General features: G+C 42.2%; 1 protein-coding gene across 1 annotated transcript; it reads left to right on the top strand.

The window, feature by feature from the left end:
* Nucleotides 1-1368: 1368 nt before the first annotated feature.
* Nucleotides 1369-2233, top strand: LOC139881790 (protein NRT1/ PTR FAMILY 6.3-like; the record flags this gene model as incomplete). The annotated part of the gene is made up of 1 exon (XM_071866198.1): nucleotides 1369-2233. A coding segment is annotated over one exon (865 nt), but the record flags the coding sequence as incomplete, so codon positions are not given.
* Between the last annotated feature and the right edge of the window lie 8904 nt (nucleotides 2234-11137).

Raw genomic sequence — 11137 nt, 5'->3', positions numbered from 1 at the left:
TAGAATGATTATTTCAACAATAAATTGTAGAATAATTTGATTTTCAAGAAAAAGAAAATGTTTACCCAGGAAAGGAAACGAATAAGTTTAGGCAAGAAATAAAATCACATGGTTCTTGAGTAGTACAATTATTGAAACCTACAATTTCGGTTTAAGAGACTATAGTTGAGGTGTCGCCGTGTTAGGCTATTAACTTTAATTTTTTTAATGTATGATTGAAATATATGGTCAACCCACTTGTATTTAAGATCAAATCAGAAGTCACTACTAGTGATCAATTTTGGATTATTAGTAGTATACTCCGTAATAAATTATTCCTACAATTTTGGAGGTGCAATGAATTCGACAACTCTTCAGTTTGCCAGAATGGGGATAGGTTCTAATTATTGCCTTCAAGCTTGACAAGTCATGCCGATATGTGTAACATTAAAAATATAAAAAAAAATAAAAAATTCAAAGCGAAATTGAAAGATCGAGAACCAAAACAATGGGCGAGATAATTATCTACAAGTTGGTACAACAAATAGACTTCATTGTCTTCCATGCATTATTACAAATTAAATTAGCCTGGCCCTTTCCCCAATGGTCAAGAATAAGACAATACGTCAGGATCGATCATCACAATATCCTGAAACTTTGAATTAAGTCCAGGCAAGGTGAATCTTTACTTTTGGATCTTTGTGCATAGTTGAATATTCTTCGAGATACCGAAATATCATATCACAATAAGTTATTCCCCTGCGAGATTTTATGATTATTATCTAGATATATTAGATTTATAATAAATTTAAAATAAAAATATCAAAAATGATAAAATATAACCTCACATGCCAACGATCCTCACTTAATGACACTTTTTTTAGTCTCTAAAAATCCTATCTTTTGTCTTAAAAAAAAGATCCTATCTTAGTTTCAAAATAAAATCCTATCTTGTCTTGTATTTAATAATGCAAACCCGAATTGATTTTGTTCTTTTTTGTCTAAGATTTTTACCCCATTCCCACTAGGAAAACAAAATAATTGGACGATATTTTTTTCTATAATTTTCAAATACAAACTACCTATTCAAAGTCTACTTATTTCGAAAATCGAACTCATATCTTATTATTAAAAAAATATATAATCATTAGATCATATCCTGATTCATAAGTGAATGGGTTTTTTGGATAAATAAATTAATACGTTTCGTAGTCTAATTTTTTTTGGACAATCTCATAGTGTAGTTATTATAATCAGCTTCTTTATTGTGTTTAATGAAATGGTTAATAATCTTAAACCTTGAACATAAATAAATTTTGAATGAAAGTTATCGAGATTAATTTAAACTATCGGAAAAAGAGATTAATTACTTTTCAATGACTTATACAGGTTCTTAGACAAGGCAGCGATCAAGGATCCGGACATGATCGAAAGCGGCACGACAAACAAATGGAACATATCAACCCTAACGGACGTCGAAGAAGTGAAAATGGTAATTCGTATGCTCCCAATTTGGGCGACCACTATAATGTTTTGGACAGTCTATGCTCAAATGACAACATTCTCAGTCTCACAAGCCACAACAATGAACCGTCACGTTGGTTCTTTCCAAATCCCAGCAGCATCCCTTACCGTATTTTTCGTCGCCAGCATTCTCTTAACTGTCCCAATTTACGACCGAATTATCGCTCCGATTTGCAGAAATGCCCTTAACAATCCACAAGGCCTAACTCCACTCCAAAAGATAGGCGTAGGTTTAGTCTTGTCAATTATCGCAATGGTTGCAGCCGCCCTTTGTGAAATAAAACGATTGAATGCCGCTCGATCGCACGGCTTGACCGACGATCCGTCGGCTGAGATCCCTTTGACCGTATTTTGGTTGATCCCACAATTTATATTAGTTGGGGCAGGCGAGGCATTGACTTATACCGGACAACTCGACTTCTTCCTTAGAGAGTGTCCGAAAGGAATGAAGACAATGAGTACTGGTTTGTTTCTAAGCACACTTGCATTAGGGTTTTTCTTTAGCTCTATATTGGTGAGTATTGTCCACATGGTCACTTCGAAGAATCCATGGTTGGCTGATAATCTTAACAAAGGAAAGCTCTATGATTTCTACTGGCTTTTGACGATCTTGAGTGTATTCAATTTGGCGATATTCTTGTTTTGTGCTAAACGGCATGTTTACAAGGATAAGAGACTTGCTGAGGAAGGAATCGAATTGGATGGTAATGATGAGCCTGCTTTACATTAATTAAGCTTATTAAGCTTTTTTAATTAAATATATTTGATAGAGAGTAGAACCAATATCGATCATGCATGTACAATAATATTGAATGGTTTATACTATATGTAGTAGTACTTTCCGATTAACTCATTTATCCGTTTATGTGTATAAGGGTTCTGAGAAAATGTGTGATACTATACTGGCCATTAGGAAATTATATTATAAATATAACAATGCACTAATGGTATATAACCGAGGACATAATATCAAGACATTCATGACTTCCTCTTGCGAGACTTTGAAAAATGAAATATAGAAGGCATTTATGATACTTTGGCAAGCAATACTTGTGTCGAGCTCAAATGGATTTTTTCTTCATCATGTTTGCAGCGGTGTCGTGGACACTTTGGAAAGAGCGGAACTTTATCTACTAGATGGGATAATTTATTATTTATCATCATGTAGTCTCAATATGTGCTAAGCTGCGAATGAGCGTATTATATAACTAGCTGGAATCCAGTTTTGGACAAATTTCAATTCCTTATGATGGTATTGTAGGCATCGAAAATTTAACGACCAATGAAACGATGACACGTCATACTAGGTCAATAATTAGCCTTAGGGCAAATAACGAAAATTATAGCCCTAACTCTTAGGTTTCCGACGCCGCAAGAATCAAGTCAATCGGAGGTCCGACGTTCGAAATACGATCATTATACGAAAATTGTTCAAGGTGAATTAAGGATGAAATGGAGAATGCTAGAAAGTCAAGGACTAATTAGGCCAAAGCCAAAATATAAAAGACAGTACGTAAAGGATTGTTGCAGTCCATCCAAAAGCTTGCAGCCCAAATGTTTTGAAAGCTAACATATTTACAAGGATTCACCTAACTTGGAGACGGTAAAAAGGAAAGTATTCTAGACTAAAACAGCTATGTGAATGAGAATCAGAATCATATATACACCTTCTAGAAGAATGACTCCTTAATGTTGCCATGATAAGGTTATATGTTGACATAATAAGATCAAAAAGGAAAATAACTATTCAAAGATTAATGCATAATGCAGTGTTTATGGCTAGAAGAAACAAAAACGGAAAGAATTGCAGAGCTCTCGTTACGCCGTTCGAACGTCGTTACGCTATCAAAATCCTTCCGTCGATACCCTAATCCGTAAGTAAACCCAGCCGCCTCTCATAAAGTATAAAGGTATAAGCTAAAAAGTCTAGGATAAGGTGTAAAAGGAAGAAAACTAGTTAGCGTTGATTAAAGGATCAAACAGTTGTGAATTCCACCCTTTTGTAATTTTAATTGTTTGAATTGCTACTAAATTGCTTTTCATTCGTTGTTTGTATTTCGAATATTTCGCTTGTTTTTATTTGTGTCTACAGATTGGCAACCACAGTGGGAGACGACTACCTTTCATCCTTCACTAGCAAACAACCCGACAAGATGACTAAGAGCAAGCTCAGTTATGTTCCTAGCTCCAACTCTGTTCCCGGTGCCAGTTTTGTCCCTGGCTCCGACCTCAGCGCTGCTCCTAGCTCCGGCCCAGGATGCAAGAATCCGAAGTACAAATCGATCCCTGGCTCTGTTGCTATTGTTGTTGTTGTTGTTGCTGCTGCTGCTGTTGCTGTTCCTGGCTCTTTTTTTGTTGCATTTGGCTCTAGCTCTGTAGCTGCCTCTAGTACTATCCATGGCTTCAACACTTTCCCTGGCACGGGATGTGTCAGCATTGTCCCTAGCTTCAGCACTATTCCTGGCACTGGATGTGTCTCTGCTTCCAACCTAGGACTTAGTTCCCACAAGGATCCGATGTTCAGCTCCGTCTCCGCTTCAAGCCATGCATCAATCCTTGGCTTTGCTCTAACTTTTGGCACCATCCCAAGCTCTAGCTTTATTCCAAGTAAGTCTCGATGTCTCTCTGCCATTAGATGTTACTCAAGAACTCGGCGTCGACCCAAATTTCGGCATCGCCTCAAGTCCCGGTCTAGCTCCAACTTGTGGCATTGTCCATTGGGGACTTGCCGCCAATCCAAGAAGACTTGCGAAAACTTCAAAAATAGGAATAAGATTGAAGGCTCTAAAGCATCCTTCGGCCGGTTTTTCGTACTCACTTCGAAATAAAGGCGAACCACTCTAAAAAATGAAGGAATTGGACCTCATTGATCCCACCTCGAGGCGAAAGTTTAAAACTCGGAATGTCCTGACGGGCATCCAAATTAACTCGAAGATAAACTCTCCATTACCAACTAATAGTGTGGAAGAAAGTGACAACGACTCTCCCATAATTAACTACCAGTCTGTCTTCTCTTCGTCATGGGACTCCGTTAGTGTGTTCGCAATCGAAGAAGAAGAGGATGTGGCCAATTCCATGAAGGCCATGCTAGAAAACATGGCGAAGAACATGCAAGAGATGATGCTAAAAACTTTGGAGGAAAAGTTGGCAGTCGCGGGCTTATCTCATGAATCCCCGGAAGAAACTTCTAGAAATGCCGGTAAAAAATCGATCAATTTAGAAGACAAAGTTTCCGAGCCAAAAATTGATCTTGGCAAGGCTTCGGTCACCAAAAACTCTACCGCGGAGCAGGAAATCACGTTAGACGCTAATAACCCCACCTTACTGAAGTTATTTTAACATGTGCTCACTAAATGGGAATCCGCCATCACGAAGCAAGTTATGGGTTACGTGAAACCGTACACCGCAAGAATTGATGCTCTCCTATTTTTGGCTAAGTACCAACCTCCGAATTTTAATACGTTTGATGGGAAGCGCTAGGCAACATCTAGCCCATTTCGTGGAGACATGTAGTAACGCCGAAACTTACGGAGACACGTTGGTTAAGCAATTTGTTCGTTAGCTAAGGGGAAATGCATTTGAATGGGACACGGACCTTCAACCAGAATCAATTGATTCTTGGCCGGAACTTGAAAGGGAGTTCCTTAGCAATTTCTTCAGCATCAGGCGTAAGGTCACCAAATTAGAATTAGCCATTACATGCCAACGAGAGAACGAGTCAGTCTCCGACTTTATCCAGCGGTGGAAATCGCTTAGTATGAGTTGTATGGAGAAAATCCCTGGAAGCGAAGCAATCACGACATGCATGGCGGGAACGATCTACAAGATCAAGATTATATTGCTTCCGTTCAGGCCCACGACATTTAATAAGGAACTCATAACTTATCCCCACGGAATCGAAGTGACGAATGTAATTGAGGATGCAAGAATGAATGCCAAGAAAGGCGACGACGTGGTTTAATACCAAAGGATGAAGAAACCTGCTCCGAAACAAGAAACTAAGCAATCAATGGTGACCATGGTTGTTCCTCCACCTCAAAACTACAAAACCAGAAGGGGCAATGGTGAAGGCAAGGAAATAATACCGACACTCTTCATGAAAGGTTGGACAAAGTTTATTCATTCCCGAATGAAGATTTTAAAGCCATGCTTGAAAATTGCTTAGTAACAAATCTCATCACTATGCTCGAGTCGAAGCGTCCTGAGCAAGTTTGAAAGGAGGGGGAACCAAATTATTGTAAGTTTCATCATTGTCTTGGTCACCATACCAGCAAATGTGTTGTCTTAAAAGATAAACTCGAGGCATTAATCAAGGATGGAAAGCTTAAGGCTAGCGAGGACATGGATGAAACGGTCAACTAGACTTCAATCAAAGAAGATCTTCCTGAGGCCAGAGTTCTCCAATTCGAAACCTGCGATCCGATCACAGTCATGACCCCTAGCCAAGGATGCGAACCCTTAGATTCAAAATTTAAATTCCTCTATTTGGAAATCCTTACATGCAGCCCTAAGGTCGATGAAACGTACCTTAAAACCGATTGTCCGATCATTTAAAAATCCAAAAGGGAGGTTCCCTGGCGCAATCTCGCAAGTAGAAGGAGGACAAAGTGTGATAACAATTACTCACGAGAAGTGCAAAGGGCAGCGGACAAAGAAGACTATGCGATTTAGGGTCAAAACAACGGAATTTATCGTGAAGAGGCTACTCGTGCAAATGACCTTCAAAGAATTCTTAGCTACTAGGTTTAGACTAAGTCCAGCTTTAATAAGGACCTTCCTAGTGCTGGAAACCCTCTATGAATTCATGATGGAGGATTAGAGGAAATGTCATCCGAAGGAAAATAAGGCTCATAAACCGAACATATGTCACGAATGCTCCGCCAACTCCAAGCAATTTATCTGTTATCAATGTTCGTCCATGTCCCCCATTCGCGCTGCTTCTCAAACGGGCTGAATTATCGAAAATTTGACGACCAATGAAACAATGACACGTCATGCTAAGTCAATAATTAGCCCTAGGGCAAAGGACGATTATAGCCCTAACTCTTAGGTTTCCGACGCCGCAAGAATCAAGTCAATCAGAGGTCCGACGTTCGAAATACGATCATTATACGAAAATTGTTCAAGGTGAATTAGGGATGAAATGGAGAATGCTAGAAAGTTAAGGACTAATCATGCCAAAGCCAAAATATAAAAGACAATACATAAATGATTGTTACAGCCCATCCAAAAGCTTGCAGCCCAAGTGTTTTGAAAGCTAATGTAATTTAAAAGGATTCACCTAGCTTTGAGACGGTAAAAAGGAAAGTATTCTAGACTAAAACAACACCTTTGTACGCAGAATCAAATAAGAATTGAATTAACGAGAAATATTTGATACAAAATCATCTTCAAAATAGGAAAATTATATAATCACTCATTTATGACCCCAAGTCTCCTCAACACTATAAATAGAGGTCTCCTCTTCACAATTCACTCACTCCGAATTTTGGAGAAGTTATAGAGCTCTCGTTACGCCGCCCGAAGGCCAATACGTTGTTGGAATCCTTCCGTCGATACCCTAATACGTAAGTAAACCCAGCCACCGCGTATAAAGTATAAAGGTATAAGCTAAAAGGTCTATGGTAAGGTATAGTAGGAAGAAAAACTAGTTAGCATTGATCAAAGGATCAAATAGTTGTGAATTCCACCCCTTCTGTAATTTTAATTGTTTGAATTGCTAATAAATTAATTTTCATGCATTGTTTGTATTCCAAATACTTGGCTTGTTTTTATTCGCGTCTACTGATTGGCGCCCACCCTGGGGCAATTTCTACCCTTTATCTTTCGTTAATTCAGGAAGCTACTTGGAATGGAGTTGGCTATAAACTACCGTCAAAGTCGATGGCGATCAAATGACAGCTGTAAAAAAACGCTCATAAGCACGAGCTAAAACTGCATAAACCGCTCTTTAAGTATGAGCCAAAACTGCTTAAACCGCTCCCAAGCATGAGCCAAAATTGCTTAAAACATCATCTTTGATCATGATTTTGGCACCTCAAAATTGTCTAAATCAAATCGAAGACTTGTTGGGGGGAAAAGGCACAAACATGGGCATTTGATAGAAGGAGCGCAATTTGATATCTATTTTGACAATGACCGAAATGTAGTATAGGTGAGGAGCACGCGCCTCTTTCCGGTCGGTCTTCGAGTTCCGATTAAGGATTTAAAACATAATGGGGGTGAGAAGTATTTGAGCATCTACGGCCTAACGGGCCTACAAGGCTCGCCCCGAAGCCGAGCGGCTTCGAGGTGGATCTCGATCTAGAGAGGGAAGTATTCGCACTTCTAGAGAGAGAATGCCCTAAGTCTCATGTGTGTCTCTTACGGATAAGTCTTGGCTTATCTGGGACATCTGAGAAGGGTCTTTATATAGGAGAGTGATTATGGTTGACTTAGACTATCAGTGCTGTGAAAGCGACCCGTACAGTTGTGAGGCCGTAGGTCTACTCGGCTTTGGGCGCATTCGGCCTCTAGAGGAGGGCAAGGCCGATGCCCCCTGGCGCGTAGCCTCGCAAAGGGGACGGAGCCGCTGCATATACCTTGCCGATCCAAAGCCGAAGAAACCTACGGCAGCACGGTCCAAAATACCTAAAAGTCCTCATGCCAACCTACGACAAACATATGAGGTCTCGTTGCTCTTGACCAACATCTTGACCTTTTATGGGATTCAGAATCCTTACCTTTCCCGAACAAGGAGAGACGTCAGGGTGGGCGTACCTCTGAACCGACGACTTACTAGCGCTAGGATGGGCGCACCTCTTAACCAGTCAAGGGTGGGAATCCCTCTTAACCGACAACTAGCTCTAGGGTGAGCGCACCTCTTAACCAGTCATCTACATCCTTTGTGGACTGATCCTCTCCGACCCGAGTTGACGCCATGGTGGTCTTGACTCTTGACCGGTGCTAATGCTGGGGTGGGCGTACCTCTTAACCAGTCGTTATATTCCTGGGGTCCGAAAGTTACCTTTTGCATTGCCTTGATAATGGGAGCCACCAGGGTAGGCGTACCTCTTAACCGGCGCTCTGTACCTCTTATGTCTCGGCGCCGCAACCGCTCTGCTGCTTGTAACCAAGGTCGATCCAGTTAAAAAGGTCAAAAAAGTGACTGATCAATTCATATATTCGATCTGTTTCATTCGGCCTCTCAATTTAGCATAGCGTTTGTGCCAGGCTGGGGATGAGATGGTCACAGACCCATGCCCATCAAAGTGCCCATGTGGCCTGGTCTATATGCTTTATAAGCCAATAGGATAACCAATCGGAGGATGCGGCCTCGCTCCATGGCGGATTTCGGTTAAGACTGGCCTAGTCTATTTTCACCGAGAATCCTTCCAGTCATGCCTTAAGCATATTTGTCCGTCGGGACTAGTGCGGGGTGGAGGCCGAGCGGACTAAGATTTGAGGGTCTATATTCATTCTTTGCTCGAGGCCTCTTACGAATTTTTACGAGTGTCAAATGATGCCGCTCATGGGACTTACACATAGATTATTTTTCGTGCCTAAGAGGGGCTTACAAAATATTCCGCGCAAGGCTGAATAAGATTGCTTTCAGAAGAGCCCTATTAGATGGGATCTCATCCTATGCTAGCCAAGGATGACTTTCAGTTGTGATGAGACTTGGCAAAAGGTCTTGTGCGCAACAGTCGGCGGTGCTAGAGAGAGGTGGAACTTCTCACGGCTTGGTGTATCCTTGGCTTGGTACGGTTCTTCGGCCTTCGGGATGCCAATATCCGATTTGGGGAGTCCAACTGCTCGTGCGAGAGACTGGAACTTCACTTCGTTTTCGTTGCTACTGTTGAGGAATCTACCAACGAGGGTCGGCTTGGAGCTCATAGCAAAGCTTCCGGAGAGTGCTCTCCTTTTTGCAGCTGACATGCACGGGACGCGCTTCATAATCAGCCTATCAGCTTAAACTGAGACAAAGATGACGGCTGAGCGGGAGGTCTTGCACTGCCTTAATTGGAGAGGTCGATTGGGGGCCGAGCCGAACGGGAGTTTAGTTAGGTGCTCGGTCATTTCTTTCTACTTTACAGACCCTGCTGTGCTCAGACTGCACATTTCGGTGGTGGCTTGTAAGCCCTTTTCGGCCAGGATATCTCCTGAGATGGCGAACTTAAGTGTTCGAATGAGGTCGGACAGTTCTAACTTATGTTCAATTATGGCCAGGGTTGGAGCAAGTTTCCTAGCTTGAGGGCGGTCAACCCTAGTTGCAGAGAGTGCCTGGCTAGCGCAGGATGCTGGTGGAGGAACTTTGTCATCTTTTCTGACATGCGTTGAATCAAAGGCCGCAGTGGGAGCTGCAGGGGAGGGGAGCGGAAGTTCCTCCTTCCTCAAACTTGCCTGAGGAGTAAGGGAGGTGAGGTATCGCTCCAACTCCATGAAAGTTCCTCGATGTTGCGGAGTTCCTTCGAGAATTTTCCTGAGGATATCGAAGGGCGGGAGGTATTCATCTTCGCTATTATCGGTGCACTTTTTCACCCTTCCAACGCTATTCAACTTCAGCATCTTGGCAACAACCTTAGGTCCATCACGATTGAGACTTGTTCCCGTCAGGGAAACCATGAAGCCGCGTGATTTATAAGTCCTATCTAACATATGCTAAGGGCAGAAACAGATGGTTCTAAGCTGTACTTGCGGCTACTAGCCCTAACAGTTCTATCGACCATGCTATTGACAAGTATTACCAAGTGATAACTAGCTAGGGGTTTATGGGTTCTACTCACTAACCTTTGGTGGGAGATGCCTGCATTCCTGATTTCGTACGGCATGACTTTAGAGCAGGGCGGTCCTCGGCTGACAGTGAAGGAGGACTCGAGTACTTCCAATAGTGGCGTATGCATCTCCTTCGGCGCATTCCCTCCGGACTTGAGCTCGGCGAGCTTCTCGAACTGGGCCGGATAAACTAATATCGACACTGCGGCTTCTGCCAGCTCGGCTTAAGGGGTAATGAGGCCACTGCAAGCGTCATGATCCATTTTTAGGGAATGTCTGGTAGCTTGACGTGAGGCTTTCGATGTCGTAATTGCTCTCAGCTGCATGAACGAAGAGTGCTCTTAGGGGTCGGCTAATCTGTTGTGCACTTTTGACCCTACGATCTTCATACGACGTTTCCTAGCTTCGGCATGGGTACCATGGACAATACCAATACCATTGAAAGTGGGAAACTTTAAGGCTTGGTAGAGGAAAGATGCCACGCCGGAGAAAGCTGATATCCCTTTTCTGCCAAAAATTGCATCATATTATGTAGGACCTTCTATGATCAACCAATTGATCATCTTTAAGGCTTTACGAGTTCTGGTCCCAATGGTGACGGGGACGAGAATTCGATCTTTTACAGGGATTTCAACCCTACTGACCGCGTAGATCGGTCCTGGTGGTGGTGACATACGTGAGTCTATCAGGCCCATGGCCTTAAACACATGGTAGTAGAGGACGTCGATGGAGCTGTCGTCATCTACTAAAACTTTCATGACCAACATATTGGCTATCCTCATCGGGATAACTAGCGGGTCAGAATGCGGAAACTGGATACCCTCCAAGTCCTCCTCCGAAAAACTTAGGGCTGTGTTAAGCACTACAAAGCGGCCAACGG

This window comes from Rutidosis leptorrhynchoides, unplaced genomic scaffold, assembly GCF_046630445.1.
Source record: "Rutidosis leptorrhynchoides isolate AG116_Rl617_1_P2 unplaced genomic scaffold, CSIRO_AGI_Rlap_v1 contig195, whole genome shotgun sequence".
Classification (NCBI taxonomy): domain Eukaryota; kingdom Viridiplantae; phylum Streptophyta; class Magnoliopsida; order Asterales; family Asteraceae; genus Rutidosis; species Rutidosis leptorrhynchoides.
This window is presented reverse-complemented; position numbering and strand designations above follow the sequence as displayed.